The sequence below is a fragment of the Drosophila suzukii genome, chromosome 3 (assembly GCF_043229965.1).
Source record: "Drosophila suzukii chromosome 3, CBGP_Dsuzu_IsoJpt1.0, whole genome shotgun sequence".
Lineage (NCBI taxonomy): Eukaryota > Metazoa > Arthropoda > Insecta > Diptera > Drosophilidae > Drosophila > Drosophila suzukii.
The window spans coordinates 1418525-1438577 of record NC_092082.1 but is presented as its reverse complement, the minus strand read 5'-3'; the positions used below and the strand labels follow the sequence as shown (position 1 = coordinate 1438577).

The window sequence follows — 20053 nt, the reverse complement described above, 5'->3', positions numbered from 1 at the left end:
AATATACAATAATTGATAAAATCTTTCTTAAATCAATAATGTAACGGTAACTAAATCCAAAGATGGAACATTTTATAGGATGGGATTCCTATAAGTCGAAGATTGTGAATAGCAATTTAGTCTAAAATCTCTAGTCTTTAGGGACACACCTGTATGAAGTTGTCTATTTCAATTTATTAACCATATTCAAAGTTTTAAAATTGTTTTACGATCGTCGGCACGAAATTAAAGAACATTTTGCCTTTCATTTGTGTGTGTTATTTGAGCGGAGCAGCTTATCAATGTGTAAACACTGTTTGTGTGCCGGCAAACAACGAGCAGAGCTATCCCCAGCGCCCGCTCAATGGGAAGCTGCCGACCAATGTTTTAAGTTAAAAAAGAATCAGTTGATGTTTACATGCAATAGTTTTATTATAGTTCGTGGTCGAAATCAGTTTAGAAGCACTCGTCGATGGACGGCAACCATCCGCTGCAGTAGTGCCAGACGGCCCAGGCGGACCACCCCTGCTGGCTGAGGACCTTCTGGGCACAACGGACGGAGTTGGTGATGTCATCGCTCAAGAGGGCGTTGCAGCTGAGACCGCACTCGTTGTAGGAGAAGCGACCATCGGCCTGGCACCAGTAGAGATCGTTGATCTGGAAGATTCCGTAGTCGTTGGATCCGTCGGAGTTGGCGGGTCCCACCACCCAGGTGCGGTAGTCACTCTCGTGCTGGGCAATGCAGGTCCACTTGTCCAACTGATCACGGGGAACTCCCAAGTTGGACATCTCACGGGCCAAGGAGCACCGATCCATGGTACGTCCTGCCAAAGCAGGAGCGGCAATAGCCAGAACCACCAGAGCAAAGAAAGCCTTCATGTCGAATTGTTTGAACAAAACTGTTTGACTTACTCGACTTCTGCCCCGGGTATTTATGCAAGACTAGACCCCATTCTGTCGTTTGGTTATCAGCCTTTGGGCTTAGAACACTCGAAGATAGAAATATAATTAAGGTTAACTGTTTAAAATATTTCCATTCGGAGCAAAACAACATTATCAGCAGAATGGGTGCATCGTAGGGTTCCATCTTAAAGAACACAAAAGAACTCAGTTTTCGGAGAGTGCTGCATAGTTTTAGGCTGTTTTCCAACCCAAATAGAGGTCACAGAGCTTTCGAATGATAAGCCACTATCACTATAAACCACCTTGAATGTAAAGTGTTATCCATATTTCGTCATCGTTTGGGTTGTTCAAGTTCATTGAATGTAGGAGAAAGGTAGAGACCTCGACGCGCCTTCAAACTGATTAGCATAATTGCTGTTATATCAACAATGGCGATGAATTGGCTAGAAGGGGCTCCCATTGAAGCCCATTTTGTTAGAGTAGCCGAAAAGTTTGATGGAGCTCTGGAACCGCCCAAGTGGTAGTCCAGATGATTAATCACAGTTTCGGACCGGCCATAAACCAGACCACAACCGGGGGCTAATAGCTGCAGTCAAGTGGAGCTCTTTCGCCATTAAACCTGCGATTCCGAACTCCACTTCAAAGTCGGACATTAAACTTGGGGATGGGAATTCGTCTGGGCGAAAGAAAGAGCCATAGCCCGCATGTATTGCAATTTCCAGACTCGAATACCTCGAATGCCGCACAATGAATAACGTTGAATAATTAGCCCCCACATGCAACCCCACCCGAGTTGCGTGAGCAGGGACCCACCAAGACAATACAATGTCTACTATATTAGAGATAAATATTTCGAATAGCTGGTGGAAGACAGACTTCAGGCAGCTAACTTGAAGCGAATGGATCTCTTACGCACAAAGACCTGAGATACGCTTTTATTCCGATTTATTCAATGCGTAGAGATTGTCTGCTCGAGTGTGAAGAAACTGAAGAAACTGCCATATATGGGCGCTAAACGCTTCCGTATTTTTTGGGGGTATGGTACTCGAATTGCCTTTTGTTGAATATGGAGATTGTTCGATTTGTGAGTGTGTTTAAACCGAAGATAGGTTAGCGTGTGCAATCAAATGATAAAAAGTCAAACTTGACAATTGTTTAACTAAATTTAAATCACCAAACATAGTATAAATTAATTTGTTGCCAAAAGTTCTTAATTGACTGCCTTTATGAATGCATAAAATAAAACCGAAAGCGACCAAAAATAATGAAAATGTTTGGTGCATTTGTATATTCTATGGAACATTTCATTTTACGGAAGAGTGGATTTAAATGCGGACGTTGTATAAGAAAGCCACCTTATTTGCCCCTCTAATGATGGGTAAATAGTACTGATTGCTTTGTCCGAGTAAGTAGTTCTACAATGTTGACTCAACTGCGACGACTAGACTGCTTTTCTTGGGTATAAATATTTCGAGACTGAAGATGGAACAATCAGTGAATAATTGCATCTTATTGTGAGTAAAATGAAAGCCTTCCTTGTAATTTGTGTAGTGGCTCTGGCAGCAGTCGCCACTCAGGCTCGAACGATGGATAGATGCTCCCTGGCCAGGGAGATGGCCAATCTGGGGGTTCCCCGGGATCAGCTGGACAAGTGGACCTGCATTGCCCAGCACGAGAGTTCCTTCCGCACGGGCGTGGTTGGTCCAGCCAATTCCAATGGATCCAATGACTACGGCATCTTCCAGATCAACAACAAGTACTGGTGCAAACCGGCCGATGGTCGCTTTTCCTATAACGAGTGCGGGTTGAGTTGCAATGCCCTCCTGACCGATAATATTACCAACTCCGTGAGATGTGCCCAGAAGGTTCTGCGCCAACAGGGATGGACCGCATGGTCCACCTGGAAGTACTGCAGCGGATCCCTGCCCTCGATCAATAGTTGCTTCTAAAATCTTAACAGATTTCAGGAATAAATGTGCTAGCCCAAAAAAATATTCTCTTAATCCACCCAGAACAAGGTTACCCCTAAGAAGAAGAGCTCTATCTAACCTTAAAGTAAACAACAGTGTTTCTAGAAACTACATACCAAATATTAAAAGAGGACAGAAAATATTATGTTATGTACCTGTAAATATCACGGAATCGATTCTTCTGAACAGCAGATAGATTAACATAGTATAAGAATCTAATAGAAGAACTTGTACACTGATCGTATAAAGCTCATCTTCGATTTATGGCATATTTTCAATATTTAAAGACCCACATTTCTCGAGTGTAGTTGGCTGGTGATCTCTTAGCAATTGCAAAACTGTCTCCAAATGGAAATAGGAGAGCCTTTTTGGCTCGACGGGCGGCGAAAAGTGAAATTTTATATAATGGCCCCACATAACAGAGTCATTATGACAGTTGGCCTGGCCAAAGCGACTGAAATCTATTAGACATTACTACAGGCCGGCAAAGCGGAGCTTCAGTCTTGGCCAGCAAACAGCAAATAGCAAATGGTAAATGGTAAATGGCTGGTAAACAAGTTAATTTAATTTCCAGGCATAAAACAAATTACGTATGAAAAGTCGCCGTTATCGAGGCGTTTATTTATCATGCCTGCTATGCTGGTGTATATTTTAGTCTCGTTGAAGAGTCTTAATGTCTCTAGTGGCAAGTGCCAACGGACTTTGGCTCGGATTGAAAACAATTTCGATTCAATTACATCTATGGCAGAGCAGAGACATGATGTAGGTCTATGGGATTGCCATTTGCGGCTAATCGCTGGAGATCAACTTTGCCATTTAGAGTTCGTTTAGGCCTGGCCAGATGGCAAAAAAAGTAAGATAAAAGGCAAAGACAAGTACGAGTCGGAGAGCCTATAGCCTAATGTATTAATTTGTAGCGCTATTCTCAAGGGTGTCGGTGGAATGGCATTCCTTTAATTGGATTAGAAAATTTAAGCCATATACCAGGGTTTTCTAACCACTACAAACTTTCCCAATCAAGGCGTGTTCTCGGCCACCACACCATTTCGGACAGCTCATAAAATTAAGAAGAATTAAGAAAATTCCGTGGAAATGGGAAAGTTTCTCTTCTCGCGTCAAGCCGACACCTTGCCAAATTGTTACACAAGCCGCTAAAACACACGAAAAGATATATGGCCAAGATCTGAGTGTCTATCTGAAACCCAGTCTTTGGGATCGGATGTGGGCTTACGTTCGGTGGTGATGGTGTGTGGTGGCATTCATTCGCTGACGGTGATGCCAGAGATTAAGTCACCGCTGACAGGCAAAAGTTCTCATGGCAGTTCCATTTCTTTCTTCGCCATTTGCATTTCTGTGTTGTTTGCCATTTGTCTCTGGTCTTGGCTGAAATTTACCCACACTCACCGGGCCAAAATGAGATAAAACTATTAGGAGAATTTAGCAACCGACAAAGCCGGAGAGAAATGTGGCCACTTTTCAGCTGTCAGAGATCTCTCCAAGGAGATCCCGAACAGATTTCCCAAAGCTGTCAGCTCCCTTGAGCTACGATTCGAGATCGCATCGCCCATCTCCGACTCTTGTCATCTTTTTGATTGTGCTCTGGATAGTGCAGTGAGAAAAACACATTTTTTAAATGTAAGAAATGGTCCATAAATACTTTAATTTCTCTAAACACAAAAAAGACTTTTATAGATCTAGTAAATGTTTTTCTAGAATTATTAATTTTAATAGAGAACTACATTTACTGTACTTTCTTGAATTCATCATGTCTAAAATTAACTTATAATTACAGAAATCAATAGGGGTTTAAATCAATACTAAAGGTATTTCTATATCCAATATTATATTTTGAAAAAGTAATCTGATGGATTTATTCAAAAATAAAAAGTTTTATAAAACTTTAAGAGAGAGTTCAAAACCCCAGCTACTTGTATTTAGTAGATTGTAAAGTTCGTTTGAAATTTAGGCCTTAGGAAATGTAACCTTAAGCTCATCCGGTTTTTTTCCAAGTGTAGTGACGACTGTCATGCTTGACGGCTTCGCGCTTGACTCTAAATTAAAATGGTTTTCTTCAGTGGGTTTTTTGTTTTTGGGAACAGATTTTCCACCGCTCATTATAGTTTTCACTGGGACTTTTGGGGCGCAGATTGCAGTGGGCCTGCCCGCCCGAGGTTATGTATCAGCAGACCTCAGCTGTCAAATAATATAATTAGGGTTTATGCTTTCGTTGAAACTATATCGCAGCGGGGTCTTCGAGTCTCTGGAGCTTGCCTTTTGACACAGTTGCGTTTTGGGGCTGTCGCAGAGAAATGTTCATAATTTGTGAGCCGAGTTTGTGAGAGGTAATTGATGCCGAAAGTGGCTCAAACCGGGGGCCAAAGCAGGTGTCACTGGTCTTACGACGCAGTTGGCCTGTCAATGACAATGGCTGCTGAAGATCATGTTAACTTAACCGGGCGGAAAAATAGTAATGCGATCGTTTCGAAATTGTGCAAGTTCAGCGTGGGCCTGAGCATCCACAGAAGACTCACCATACCTAGAAGTCACAACGTCACATGTCTGGTAATCAGATCCTGTCTAGCTTTCTCGCAGAACATTCCAGATCACTCAACCGATCTCCAGTAATCACGTCCACACACTGCTGACTCCGCTAAACGGGGAAGCCAACTGCGACGATGAGGATGGGACTTTGATTTCTTTTATTTTTCAGGAGAGTATCAAGGAACTCGTGCGCTGATAAAGGTAAACCCCCGTTGGTTTTTAGAGATATCCACTATCTGTCTAAGCGATTTGTACAATTTGAGGCATCGGTGCCGTGACCATATGCCAAGTGGAAAATTGTCCAAAGATATGTCGGCTTGAGAGGCACCATTGATAATTTAATTACGCTAAGTTATCTCAAACAAAAATCACATGAATTGCTAAATTCGTTGGTTTTTGGACAGCCCATTTCCAGATTTCACACTTTCTATTATCAGTAGATCAGATTTTAAGGGGGTTTTTCGGTCCTTCCTCGCATTTCATATGCTAATATGTTTGTAGTTCTTCACTATATCTACTAAACTTGTAGTATTTAAACATTTTGAACTGCTCCAAGGATTTTCTTAATCTAAACAATCCCTACTTACTCATTTTATTTTCTTAGATTTTTTATAGAAATCGGTTGACCCAGAACTTTTTATTGTGCCGTTTGTTTCTTCAAACTTATCACCTCTATCTTCTTTATGAACCATTCGTGTGTTCAGTTGGTACACCTGGAGAAGTTCGCACTTCCTTAAAGATATTCATTAAAGTCTGCCACATTTTGCTCTCCAGAAACCCGCTTCCCAAGCACCCTTCTCCCAATTCCTGCAGTTTGTCATCCAGTGCTACCCAGACCAATTAGATGGGCCACAATCCAAGTGTAAACCACACCCTACTGTAATTCGGTTCCAACGTTTGTGGTTATCTGTAGACCATCATAACTTAACGCTACAGTGACTTCCAGCAATTGTTTTAGCCTGACCCACGCAATGTCGCTCCAGAGGGCGGCGAACCTCAACCTGGGGGCAATTACTTATGCATTTCCAGGCCCGACTTGTGCTAATGTGCTCAGATTATAGGAAACACTCTTTACCAGGGCTCTTCTGGTCTCCCTCTTTCTCCTCCATAGGAAGCCAGGAATGGTACGAGTATAATTTTCCGGTCTTTGGTTTCCTGCTTTGTTTTAGCCTGCTCCTCAGACGATCAGTCCCACAGCACTTACTCAGCAGAGGGTCTTGGTCTTTGCGTTTCCACCTTTCCACTTCCTTTGGACAATCTCTGGGTTCCCGTTCCCGTTCTAAGAAGTCAAGATGTGTTCGGTGCCCAGCCGAAGTACGTTTATCACCAGAGTGAGAGACGGCTACTTGTATAATTTATTGCCCACTGTGCTGGTCAGTGGCTACATTAAGAATTCATTGACCGGTCCAACTCAAAGTCATCGGCCTGTGGAAAGGCGAACAGGAGAAGGGCAGAGTGGCTGCAGCTTTTTCTTCGATTTTCTCCCATTAGATTTAGAAAGTGTGTGGAGAAAGAAAAATAACCAAAGAATCTTGAAATGTTCAGAACTGTTGGCTTACGAACATAAAGAAATATCTGATTACTGCTATTGAGCAAAACCAAATAAACATGTCTTGTAATGCCCTATTATATCAAGACATAAAGAGTCTCAGTTTAGGTAATCCAAAAGAACAAGGGAAAGCTTAAGATTTAATCCAAGTTGATTGAGAACCAAGCAGGCGTGACTTCTAATGACTTAATATATCATCGTCTTAAGATACAAATTTGAAGAGAACCATAAGAACAAGACAGATCTTAAGCTTAAATCGATAGTTTATTAACCGTCAAGGAAGAATTAACAGGGAGCTCCTTTTTCAATAAAGGTCTAGTCCTGATTAATCAACAGATATGGTATTATGCAGTATTTTCTAATTTGTATTATGATAATATAGTAGTGGTTTGTTATATAACGGCAATATCAATATCAATACTTTACACCAGCATGACTTTACAAAATATATGCAATATGGTTAACAGTAAAACCAAAATTTATTTTTAAATTTAAACATTTGGCTATACCAAAATATTTTGATAAGATACACACAAAAGGCACGCGCTGAAGAAACTCGGGGATTTTTTCAAGATATTTTCATTGATTAATGTAAGGGCTATAATTGGTTATCTATAATTTAATCCGCTTTTTTCTAGACAGTCAATAAACTATCGACTCATATTATTATAGGTCGCCATTTGTGTATCTATCAACTTGGCTTTAATTTTAAGCTTTGGCTTGTCCTTTTGGATTAGTTAAACTTAAGGTTTAACATAATAGATACCTATATAGGTCATGTTTATTTAGTTGTCTTCATCCGCTTACAGCTTTTTCTACACTGCTAAATCTGACTTGAAATGAAGATGATTTAAGGAAGAAATGCTTTGATGATCTTTCGATTTTCACTTTCTCTCAGCTGAAAATCCAAACCACACCTCAAGGCAATGAGATTCCAATCGCCAAATAATTGCAAAACGTGTGCACAATTATTTTTATTTTTCATGGACGCCTTAGGCTGATAGTCATTTCTATAATCGGTATCACATTATTGTTTTTAAGCAGTTGTCTTCTCAAGTACATGAGACGGAAGTTTGGCTCTGAGCATTTTATATTTAAATTTAAATTTATCATTGTCGCATTCTGCGCTTAAGAGACACCAGTTTGACTGGTTTGGTTTGGGACTCAGTCAAAAGACAAGTCCAAGTTGAATGAAACTATAATGAATTAGCCTAGGTGGGGTTATTTTTTTGACTTTGACCCGCTGACAGTCGGCGCTTCGAGTTTACTTTCTTTTGGAAAAAACGCTGCAAAATGCGACTAGCTAATTTTATGGCAAACCGAAGCTTATAAATTTGTGTGCTTTAAAAATATTTCCTATTGGCTAATATATATTTATGGCCTTTGATTTGCTATAGCGACACTTCCAAGTTGATTGGCGAATTCCAATAAAATTCTATTCAAAAACTTAGAAAGTGAACCTTTGACAGAGTCATAAATCGTAAAGATCAACATGGTTTATTTTAAGGTATAAAAGAGAAAATATTTTGGTGAAATTTAAAGGTAGAACTGGAATGTCTTTTTAGGGAATGAAGTCGAACTTCCAGTTTCCCAATTTACAGTCTCTGCAAAACACAACACACAAGCATATGCAGAGAGTATTAATAAACTCCTAATTAATTCTGTAACCCAAACGAATACCTAGTTTTTTAGCAGTAACTTTCTTATTTTTTAAAAGAGCCAACGACTTCGGGGATTTGGTTTTGTGAAATATGTTTATTAAGGATCAAAATAGGCCTAGAAGCACTCATCGATGGACGGCAACCATCCGCTGCAGTAGTGCCAGGTGGACCATGCGGACCATCCCTGCTGGCTGAGGACCTTCTGGGCACAACGGACGGAGCTGGTGATGTCGTCGCTCAGCAGGGCGTTGCAACTGGTACCACACTCGTTGTAGGAGAAGCGACCGCTGGGAGGAGAGCACCAGTAGTAGTCGTTTATCTGGAAGATGCCGTAGTCGTTGGATCCGTTGTAGTTCTCGGGACCCACCACTCCAGTGCGGTAGGAGCTCTCGTGCTCGGCAATGCAGGTCCACTTGTCCAACTGATCCCGGGGAACGCCCAAGTTGGACATCTCCCTGGCCAGGGAGCAACGGTCCATGGTGCGGGCAAAAGCTGGGGCGGCACAAGCCAGGGCAACCAAAACGATGAAGGCCTTCATGATTCCAATTAAAACTGATGCCGAAAGGGAGAGTGGGCAGTGTTTTTATAGGGCGGTATTATCTCAGCAAGCACATCCTCACAATGTTACTATCTCAAGAGCTCCCAACTACTTTCCTTATCGCAAGTGCACACGAGACGTTTAATAACTGGCCATTCAAAAAGGCCAGACTACTTATCAGCTATTACTAAATGGTCTGAAGCCGCTCCTTTCGAAAACATAAGAGTGTGGCCATTTAGTTTAACTAGATTAGCGTCATCTCAGCCAGACCCTTGGGTTATAGAGCAAGTTGTATTCATTTTTCTGCTTAAACGTTGTCTTTTCCAGCCATTAACCTTGTTAGCATCTCCGCTGCCTTTGAAGTGGGCAATTACGAAGAGTCTTCAGTGGGCAGAAGCTCTACTTCGGAGCTCTTGAGTGAGCTGTATCTAGATATTGAGAGTTTCAGAGTTTCAGCTAAAAGACCTGAAAGAACTCTATTTGGTGCGGACTGGCACATCTCTTGTAACGGGCGTGCGTTCAATCGTAAAACCACTGGCTCTTCAGAGGCCCCAAGGCTACCACACATCATCAACAGTCACAACAACTTGGTTGCACATTGCTTTCTCGGCGGATGAAGTCGGTTGGACTCAAGTACCGACTCCATCTTCAAGTCTGACTCTCCGACTCTGACTAACGACCCGACCACAAGTATGCAAACTGCGGGCTGTTACATTAACCCCATTCGCAACAGGGAGGAGGGGCCTTTAGCGGTACTCCTTGGGGTTACGAGTGGGCCTAAATCTCCAGGCAACTGAAGAGGGGGCCCAGATTTCCACGGATTTCTGCAATGCCAAGAAAGTTGTTAACCTTTCGCGTGTGGCTAAAACCAAAGACAAATGACAAAAGGCTACTGCACAGGTATTATTTGAGAGACGGGGAGCTCTTTTCAGTTCGTTAGAGCTCTCCAGCTTCCAGCGTGACCTTCTTAGAGTCCCATGAATTATAGATGAATTTATAAATTAACGCTAATTTGTGAACGAGTGGAGCGGTCTACGTCTTCAAGATGAGTTGTCGATTCTTTTGTCGGCACAGAATGCTTATCACTTTTACTTTTTGCTGATTTATCGAATCGCCGCAGAGTAACTAATGGCTTTTCTCTATCCCCGAAGTGTGTCACCTAACAGTTCTGACCAACAAGAATTTTCTGACGACCAGACCAGACCTCATTGCATATGCATGAGTTTGCATTGGAACTTTGTGCCTGTGGAGCTTACAATCGACGCAGGCCAATTAAACCTCATTTCCATACGGATCGTCGATAATTGTCAGCCAAACTTTGAGTTAAGAACTGTTAGGATAATGGCCAAGAATCTCCAAAGATACGAAGCCGCCATAGCGATAGCTGTTCTTCCCCGGGGTTAACAGTTCCCTATCCCATTTAAGGCAATTACAATCACATGAGATAAAAATGGCAGTCAGAGGAATTTGTAAACAAACCTTGCTGATAAGACTGCCATTGGGAACCCTTTGGATCCCTATCATTAAATGTTCATCTCCAAATGAAGAGCCATTGACAGCCCCAATATGCTTATCACCCAATCACAACTCAAGTGTTTCTATGCTTATTGCGATAAGGCTCCTGGCGGTGGTGTATAAAAGCGCCCATTGCGAGGACCTCACCATCAGTTTACTTTGGTGCTCAAATCAAAATGAAGGCTTTCATCGTTCTGGTTGCCCTGGCTTGTGCCGCCCCAGCTTTTGCCCGCACCATGGACCGTTGCTCCCTGGCCAGGGAGATGTCCAACTTGGGCGTTCCCCGTGACCAGCTGGACAAATGGACCTGTATTGCCGAGCACGAGAGCTCCTACCGCACTGGAGTGGTGGGTCCCGAGAACTACAACGGATCCAACGACTACGGCATCTTCCAGATCAACGACTACTACTGGTGCTCTCCTCCCAGCGGTCGCTTCTCCTACAACGAGTGTGGTACCAGTTGCAACGCCCTGTTGAGCGACGACATCACCAGTTCAGTCCGTTGTGCCCAGAAGGTCCTCAGCCAACAGGGATGGTCCGCATGGTCCACCTGGCACTACTGCAGCGGATGGTTGCCGTCCATCGATGAGTGCTTCTAAACTGATTTTGACCCTCAATAAAATGAATGCATAAAACCTATCCTTCTTTGATTATTGATATTTTCAGTAGTATATTCAAATTTATTCTGGATCAACTAGGGCCATTATTTCCCTCTTTCGTGGACATAAGTTATAGCCCTACCGGCGATCTCCCGCCACACGCATAGTATACAACAGCGGTTGGGCAGTCGAAAAAGCAAACGAAAACAAATGGTTAAGTTCATTGTATCATTGTATTATGACATTTGATATAATCCATTCCGAAAATAAGTAGGGAAAATATCTTAGTTCGTTTCGCTGATTCGAAATAAAGACAATCTAAGAGCTTAATTCCTTTGTTTTGACCAGCTTTCTCCTAATTTTGATATCTTCCAAGCCACAATTGTACCCTAAAGCCATAAAATTTGAATTCGTTTAATAATCGCCTATCGTGAGCTCAATTCCAAGAAGCCCTAGGCTCAAAAATTTGTATAATCGTTATGACATTATTGTATTTGGCGATTTTTAAGTTCTCTCGCGTTGGAGATGGAAGTTTGCATTATTTGCCAGTAGTTTTGTTTGTATATATTTAAATTTAGAGTCATTGAGCCACCAGTTTGACTGGTTCGGGCCCCAAGTCGAAGCTGATTGGAATTATAATGAATTTGTCTGCGTTTGCATTTTATTTGGCTTTGACCCGCTGTCATTTTTTAGCTGTCTGTCAGGCGAAGCATTAAGTTTACTTTCTACTGCGGAAAAGATATATTTTTTATGCTGTGCTGGCTGTGCTAAAGTTTCTAGCCCCGCGATGATATTTATAGCTTTATCAGTAAGATGAGCGATGGTAAACTAAGCATATTCTGTTCAGCCGATTGGAAAGTATTTCGATCAAACGAAGTAATTAAGAAGTCAAGCTATAAAGAGGCTTTTGATTTTAAAAGTGAAATCTACAATAAAAGGCAAGATCAAACGTTTGCAATTTGATAATTGCCATCCCACTAATTCTAGAAAAAACGTTCCGAAAACCAAGACGAAAATATTCTTGAAAAAGTTTAGCGAGATGAGACTCTCTTGAGTAGAGATAAAAGTAGTTTCGAAGGACTGAGAAGGATAATTAATTTAAAGCAATCATTTTATTAGGGGTCGAATCCAGTTTAGAAGCACTCATCGATGGACGGCAACCATCCGCTGCAGTAGTGCCAGGTGGACCATGCGGACCATCCCTGCTGGCTGAGGACCTTCTGGGCGCAACGGACGGAGCTGGTGATGTCGTCGCTCAACAGGGCGTTGCAACTGGTACCACACTCGTTGTAGGAGAAGCGACCGCTGGGAGGAGAGCACCAGTAGTAGTCGTTGATCTGGAAGATGCCGTAGTCGTTGGATCCGTTGTAGTTCTCGGGACCCACCACCCCAGTGCGGTAGGAGCTCTCGTGCTCGGCAATACAGGTCCACTTGTCCAGCTGGTCACGGGGAACGCCCAAGGTGGACATCTCCCTGGCCAAGGAGCAACGGTCCATGGTGCGGGCAAAAGCTGGGGCGGCACAAGCCAGGGCAACCAAAACGATGAAGGCCTTCATGATAGAAATTGATGTGGTGTCCCTAAAAGCAGGGCGCTTTTATAGCCGGAAAATTATCTACCAGACCAAGGTGCTATCTCTGGAGTATTTTTAATCTGGACGTATTGCTTGAAACCGCTGGGAAATCAGACCATATTGATAATTCGGCTGGAGTATTCGATAATATGAATAAAGTATTACGGAAATTCGCTGGTGAATCCCCTTGCAGTTGGCAGTTGACGTCAGGCGGGTCCACCTGCTCTGAATGGATGCAAATTGTTGGAAGCAGCTTTTGCGATGTGGTACGGAGGACTGTTTGCCTGGCCAATTGGCCTCTGATCGCAATTATGGCCTCTGGCCCATTGGCTTCAATTAGCTTGGGTCCAACAAAGAGCCGGAGCTCAGGGCCCCTCCATTCCATTGTTGCCCCAGTGCGGTTACCCAATCCCAATCCAACAATTGCTTCATTTGTCAGGGCCCGTCAAGGTGTCCAACATCTGTTGATGGCTGGCTAATGTGGCTTTAAAGCGGTTTCCAAAGAAGGAAGACTAAACCCAATGCAAAAGGAGGTGCCGAAAAGAATGTCCGATCGCGTGAAGAAAGAAATTTCTTTTCTTTTTTCGGGTAAGGCTGAAAGTAAGTTGGCCATTCGCTGGGTTGCGTGTGTGGGGAGCACCTACTCCTCCCTTTGGACTTCAGACCTCCAGACCGTGGCCAATGCATAAGCTGTTTAACAATTGTTAAATCAGACCGGAACAGATTTTCTGTAGTTCGGCATACACTCGCTTTTTCATTTTTCAGTCTTTTTTTGGGGCCTGTGCCTGAGTCTTATGACTGTTATTTATTTATTTACAATCTGGTTTCTTTTGTGGCCTCTTCTTTGTCTTCTCGCATCTGGACAAAGTGGCATTGTTACTCGGATTGGGGCTGCTCCGAAGACTTTGAAGTCTCGTGCCGCTGCCAATTCAATTTTCACTTCAATTTTCCATGAGTACAGTTAAACGTAATTTGTTTTCATGCTTTTATAACGCACACGCACCATGTCTCATTTTTTCTTGGGTTCTTTTTCTTTTTTCTTCGAATTCTCGACAGTTTCTTTCTGACTTCAGATGGTTGTGTGGGCGTCACAGTTCAATGTCAGAGCTGCCCACACGGGGATTTACATATCTAGGTTTGGGCAGCAGTGAAGAAAGAAAGTCGGAGGCCATTAGCATACAAGGCCCAAAAAACCAGAGGCATATCCCATCTAGATCTTGACCAAGTGGGTCTTCCGAACGAGGGAAGTTAATGAAAGCCTGACCCTCTGACTTAGTTGGCGTGGTTGGGAAAACTGGCTTACCTATTTTGCCTATCCTCTCTGGAGAACCTGGATTCCAGTTCAGGCTCCGAAATCCAGATACAGCTTATTGACCCGATTCCGAATTGGGCCACTGCAGAACGTTCTCAAATTCTACGACGATGATGGTTAGGATCCAGTAAGGCTAACTAGCATCCACACTGCACTTTGCGTCGTCATCGAACAAGAGGCATAAATTGAGGAGATGAGGAGATTAGCACGAAGCGAAGAACTCCGGAGCAAGAACCACTCTTATTATTATGGTGGATGCTGCAATAGGCCAGTTGGGGCCAGTTCTAGCCGGGTCCAGTACTCGTTTTACCGTTAGCAGCAGAATGCACTCCACTCGCGATGCTGTTAGCCCAAGAATCAAGGGGGGAGGGGTGATGTTAAAAGGGGCCCGGGTGCCAATACCGCACTTTTCTATCCAATCAAACTCGTTTCTTTCGAGAATACACAATAGGAAAATTCATATCGCGTAATCGTCAGCGACACTTGATGTTCGAGAGGTGTTTGAAATGGGAGTTCACTACTGTTTGGCTTCCGAGGACCCACTTTGCTTGCTTCGCGATGACCGATCTGTCGATTGAACTTGGCTAGACCTTTTGGACCGTCTAGCTAAGCCATCGTTCGTCTAATTGCTAGCCAAAACCGAGTTTTAAATCCGCTTTCTGCGATCTACACGTCCGTCTCGAACTAAAGTCACGCACCAACTGATCCGAAGTTGAAAACTTGGCCTGAACCCAAGACGAGCTTAAAAACCGAAGTCGTAGTCGCTTACGAAGAAGAGATCGTAAGAGAGAGAGAGCTCTCCCAAGACTGGGTGTATAAGACCTCTTTTATAAGACCCCGCTTGTGAGCAACGGTAGCAACTGCACAACTCCGAATTAATGAAGACTGTCAGGCGCCTGAGGGAATCTTCGACTCGATTCTTGGAGCACGACCACAAACTGTGATTAGTTAGAAGAATGTGCCAATCCAGGCCCCAATAGAATCGAACCCAATTTAGCAAGTAGAAGTGTCTTTACCAAGAAATCGAAATTATTGTTTACAACTAGCTTACGGTAGGGATCGTTATGACAAAATAGTTTGCTGATATATTCCAAGAGTTGGAACTCGTTAACCTTAGGGAGTTCTAAAAAATTTGCACAGCTGCTTAAAGGCCTTTTGTAAGAAAAGGCGAATTTTAACACTTCCGAATTATTTTTATGTCCGACAATTTCAATAGAGATAATTACGACTTGTAGGTATGCCGATTATATTAGATCAGATAAAATCTTGTCAAATAAACACCATTACCGATCAAGTCATATCATTATCAAATAGACCATCTAATATATGTGGGATCCCCCGGATTTTACAGATAGCACATACATAGCTGTGGAAACTTATATTACATAAGGATATCTTCCTTTTTTTAATTATTTTATTTGATGACGATTTTAATTGAAATTAATTAATTTAAATCGATAAAATGGTCATACCCATTATGGTAATTAATAACAATATGAACAGCTTGAGAAGTTAATTTCTTTGACTCAAATACGATAAAAAAGAATTGAGCTGAAATGCAAGCAACACTTTTATATTGGTTTTATATTTTTGGTTTTGCTACGGCCTGAAAGTATGCAATATATCCACTGCTGACAAAAGCTGCCTGCCATGGCGTTCACTTAATTTTAATCAGTCTTTGGTTCTGCTCACCTGTCAACAACCGACTTTCCCGCCTCGTACATGGAGTCCAGGGAGTAGTCGTCGCCAATGGAGCTGTAGACATTCGTCTGTGTCCCGGTTGTCCCCACATCGCAGTAGCTGCAGCTGCAGCAGGAGTACTGGGAGCAGAACGAGGAGGCGTCCAAGTCGGTGATGCCAATGGAGCACTCCTCGTCGAGAGGTCGCGGCTGGAGCTCGATCTCCACGGGTGCCTCTTTCTGGGGGGACTCCCCTCGCTGCGAACGACTGCTTGAAGTTCAAAAATTAGTAAGGGTATTATGACACTTGCTTTAGGTGTTATGACACTGGCTTCAAATTCGGAAAACTAACTGGTTTGTGTGTTTGTGAAAGTTATACGTATATACCTACTTCCTTATTTGTTGAAATATGTGTCTTATTGAAAACGTAGCCACATTATATCAGATCATTAATTCAAACTGCTTCATAGAATACTACACTGCTTTAAAGACTAAAGGAAATGATTGCTATTATAATCTTAAAACTGGCCGTTGTTACGATAAGTGCTGTATATAATGAAGCAGATCGAATTTTAAATTAGTTCCATCATAAATGTACTTTGTTTTTTAATAGTCAGCTCATCTACATTTTATGCCAGTGCTATAGCGCCATAGTTTTTTCTAGATCGATACAACTCTGCATCTTACCTCTTGGTGCGTGAGTCCATCGTGTCCATGACCACGTTCCAGGTGCGGTGTATCAAGTAGAGCAGAAACAGCACCCTCGACGTCTCTCCATTGTGCGGCGTTGCGTTATTGGATGCATTCTGACCGGCTCCCAAGCAACTGCTCGAGCCCAATCGCTCCTGGGTGTCGTGGGTCTTCCGCTGGTTCTGTTGCGGATCGTTGTGGTGCGGATGGCGGGCGGGCAGGGTCTTGGAGCGGTACTCGCTCTGGAGACAGTACTCCCGCTTGTGCTGCTGGTATCGCCGACGGGTGTTGAACCTGGAGTTGCCCTCGCCGGCGGCCCCCTCCTCGGCGGTTATGTCCACGCCCCTGCTGCTGCGGTTGCCCATCTTACAGAATCGCGGATCGACGGCCGTCGTCAAACATTGCCTAATGTGACATGGACATGGACAACATATGTTAGAGTTGGAAGCTGGAAGTGCGCATGGATGCAACGACGAGAATCACAACTGACACAATTCTCCCAACCAGTTTGCCAATGGTCGGCGTTGTAAAAAAGTGAAGTGGCCAGCGGAATTGGGTCAGCAACGAGTTCTTAAACTTGGTATTGGGGTCGCCCCAGAACAAATGCCTGTAGATGGCTCTTCGGATGGCTGCTTGTAATTATGATAAACCATCCATCCATCGGCGAAATGATGGATTGCATGGACCCGTTTGGACTTGATCCTGGACGGCCAAATGGCTCTTCTGCGAGGCGTGGAGGCTGTCATTTCTCGGCACATCTTATGACACGCTATCTATCATCCGAACAGATTCAGGCCAGCCAATCTGCAGATCATTAGTCGGGCAATACATCAAATTAGCGCCCTTGTTCGATTTGTACGCCCAGCACTTGCGGCTTGACCCGAGAAACACCCGAATTGAAATACATTCCACCTATATACGCTATGTAGAAACCACAACTCGGCTTATCTGCTGCGGCCACTGACGTAGTAAACGTGACCGCTAAATGACAAAACACGATCGCGGACCCAACCACGGGCACTATCAGTGGACACCGGCCGAAAGAGGGCTGGACTTATCAGTGGGGCACAGTAAAAGGTGCTACAGAGGGATTTTCACTTCAGAAAAAAATTAAGATTATGAAGATTACTCACAGGGTTTCGTTACATGCCCATTGAACAATGTTAAATTGATATTGAACGTTGCCACAACTTGATTGCTCTCTCTTTAAAAATACTTTAAGATCTAAAGATAAGGAGAAGAGCAAGATGGGGACTAAAATTGCCGTGAGGGAGAATCAGATATTCAAAACTCGAACTTGATTAATACGAAACTTAATCAATCCGGTTATAAATTCTTTTCATATGTTTTCTCCGTGTAACTGGGCAAACAAAACTTCACTTGGACCATTAATTAGTTTAAAAAAACATATTTGATTAGGCATAAATTATAGAGCGAGTTCCTAGTACAACTTTCTTGGACCCAACTTTACAAAGAATATGTAAATGTGAGTCATAAAATGGAGCAGCAACCAGTTATTTTAGGGTCTCTTTTATAATGGGTCTAAGCCCTATAGAACCTTTTCTGCCAGTGAAAGTGACGACGTCGAAGTGGAAAGTTTCTTGGTCACCCGACACCAGGGAAAAGTGGATAGGTTACGTTGACTAAGGTCGTTAAGTGGAGGGGCTACTGTAACTGAATTAACCGCATCGTAAATATGCCTTCCTGACATGCGCATTAGGCGTGAGAGCTGATGGATTGCCATTGTTCCTCCCCCCAAAGAACCTCAGGAACTCGAATCTCGACTCTAATTAAACTAAATACGGCACAAGAGTTTATCTTATCAACGAATGCACCCTGTACGAACCTACCAGCAATGTTAACTATAGGGCAATCGGCTGCCGAGCACTGAACTTTAAAAAACGAGACCCCATCTGGTTTTAACAGACAGTCGTGTTTGCAACGATCTAGCGAGCGGTAGACTTTTCGCTGTTCGAGAGAAAGGAACCGAGGAACCTGAATCAGAACTAGGCCAGATTAATACTAAGGAGTAGAGTAACTAGGACACACCTCCAGCCAAAATGAGCCAGAGCCAACTGAGCACAGAGCAACTGCTCTTCGAGGAGAAGCCGCTGTATGTGCCCCCATTGTCGGAGCTGCAGAACGGTGAGTTCCGAGTTCCCAGAGATCCCAGATTCGAGATCCCAGAGATAACAATACGTGCCATATTCGCCCGAGAGGCGTGTGCAAATGACCTTCAGAAGAACAGTGCCGAACTTTCCATAGCCGGTTTTTGGTCGGTACTGTTCTGTTAATTCTGTTTTCATTGAGCAATCCAAAACACAAACATATGATTGAACCGAAAGCTTTTGGCTTAGCTTTTCGCTATATGTCGTATAGATGGAGGTCGAGATAAAGCTCTAATGGGTTTCTCCTCTCCTCTCTCCAGTTATACAGGGTGCCCTGAGTGCCAACTTCGCCCAGGCGGACGTGAGTGTGGGTCCCTGCCCGGACCTGAAGGCCAAGCAGTTCAGCCTGGTGGAGAGTGGGCTGGGTGGAAAGCCCACCCTGCTGGAGGCCGGTGGTCCTCCCTTCCTGCTGCCCCTGGTGCAGCGCGACAAGCTGTACAACATCGCCGAGATCACGAGGAAGATCCAGGGTCCTGGCAAGATCTTCGCGGTGGGAGCTGGAGCAGGTCCCTGGCCCATCCGGGGATCCAACTGCGAGGGCATCTTCAATCTCTCAGTGAGTGAGAAGGATGAGCTCACGAATGGCAGCTATACGGCCACAGTGAGGGGAGCGCAGGAGGAGTGCGTCCTGGAGAAGATCCCCCACTCGGAACCCCGCTGCGCCCTGCTCCTGAACCTCTTCCTCAGCCAGGGAAAACCCGGTCAGGTCCTGAAAATCAGCGCCAAGCAGCGCACTGGCGAACAGAACTTCATCGAGTGCATCCGGAAGGGTCTGGAGATCCACTACGGCGACAAGGTAGTGGGTCTGGGCGGGATCTTCGTGATCAAGAAGGGAGCTGCCCACCAGCACGTGATGCGGGACTTCAGCAAGACGCCCATCAACAGCGACGAGGAGGTCAACGAGTGGCTCAAGTTCTACGAGATGCCCGCTCAGCTGAATGCCGTGGGCACTCTAGTGACCAAGGAGCACGACCTCGACCTCCGCCTGCAGCACTTCCACTCCTTCTCCTTCGAGAACTGGGGCGGTCACTACCATTACGACACCACCCCGGATATCGTGGAGTACGAGGCGTATCTGAATGTGGCCGAGAGGGTGGTCAGGGTGGACAAACCAGTGTCCACGCACAAGGTGGGACGGGACTAGGTCTTATCTCCCGTATCTAGTTGTAGACGACTTTTCCATTGCCCGAACCCCAAGCCCCCGTAAATCATAGTAAATAAACAAAACATAAGCTCGAAATTAAAAGTGGTCTTTGCTTTGAAAAAACTGGTATATCTAAGGAAATGTATGTGGCTATCAGGCTTAACCCAAAATAGCTGATGTTTTTAGAGGTCTCTATCTAAATTTAAACTATAGTTAAGTTTTTAAAAATATTAC

The 20053-nt window shown here is 43.8% G+C and overlaps 8 protein-coding genes across 14 annotated transcripts in view; 4 read left to right on the top strand and 4 right to left on the bottom strand.

Moving 5' to 3' along the window:
• Positions 1–20053, top strand: part of Trhn (tryptophan hydroxylase) — a 48256-nt gene that overhangs the window by 13336 nt on the left and 14867 nt on the right. The window lies entirely within an intron of this gene.
• mwh (multiple wing hairs) overlaps positions 1–20053 on the bottom strand; it is a 28279-nt gene that overhangs the window by 5852 nt on the left and 2374 nt on the right. The window contains exons 2-3 of one of the 6 annotated variants that reach the window (XM_065864815.2): positions 16505–16912; positions 15831–16088 (exon numbers count right to left, since the gene is read on the bottom strand). In XM_065864815.2, the coding sequence (XP_065720887.2) occupies positions 15831–16088; positions 16505–16872 (626 nt within the window). In that variant the 5' untranslated portion in view covers positions 16873–16912. Of the gene's footprint in view, positions 1–5383; positions 5529–14129; positions 14847–15830; positions 16089–16504; positions 17569–20053 lie in introns of those variants that run through there. The other 5 variants (XM_017078603.4, XM_070996046.1, XM_017078604.4 and 2 more) reach the window with 5 other exon arrangements.
• LOC108013021 (lysozyme S-like) lies at positions 387–891 on the bottom strand. Its single transcript, XM_017078612.4, has one exon. The coding sequence runs from the start codon at positions 856–858 to the stop codon at positions 436–438; it is 423 nt and encodes a 140-aa protein (XP_016934101.2). The 5' UTR covers positions 859–891; the 3' UTR covers positions 387–435.
• Positions 2369–2874, top strand: LysP (Lysozyme P). Its single transcript, XM_017078609.4, has one exon. It carries the CDS (start codon positions 2406–2408, stop codon positions 2829–2831), a length of 426 nt encoding a protein of 141 aa, XP_016934098.2. The 5' UTR covers positions 2369–2405; the 3' UTR covers positions 2832–2874.
• LOC108013019 (lysozyme A/C) lies at positions 8678–9171 on the bottom strand. The gene has a single exon (XM_017078610.4). It carries the CDS (start codon positions 9139–9141, stop codon positions 8719–8721), a length of 423 nt encoding a protein of 140 aa, XP_016934099.1. The 5' UTR covers positions 9142–9171; the 3' UTR covers positions 8678–8718.
• On the top strand, positions 10801–11295 carry LOC118877165 (lysozyme A/C). Its single transcript, XM_036814366.3, has one exon. It carries the CDS (start codon positions 10833–10835, stop codon positions 11253–11255), a length of 423 nt encoding a protein of 140 aa, XP_036670261.1. The 5' UTR covers positions 10801–10832; the 3' UTR covers positions 11256–11295.
• LOC108013020 (lysozyme A/C) lies at positions 12349–12842 on the bottom strand. Its single transcript, XM_017078611.4, has one exon. It carries the CDS (start codon positions 12809–12811, stop codon positions 12389–12391), a length of 423 nt encoding a protein of 140 aa, XP_016934100.2. The 5' UTR covers positions 12812–12842; the 3' UTR covers positions 12349–12388.
• On the top strand, positions 18423–19921 carry LOC108013017 (ester hydrolase C11orf54 homolog). Its single transcript, XM_017078608.4, has 2 exons — positions 18423–18652; positions 18936–19921. The coding sequence occupies exons 1-2, from the start codon at positions 18568–18570 to the stop codon at positions 19817–19819; spliced, it is 969 nt and encodes a 322-aa protein (XP_016934097.2). The 5' UTR covers positions 18423–18567; the 3' UTR covers positions 19820–19921.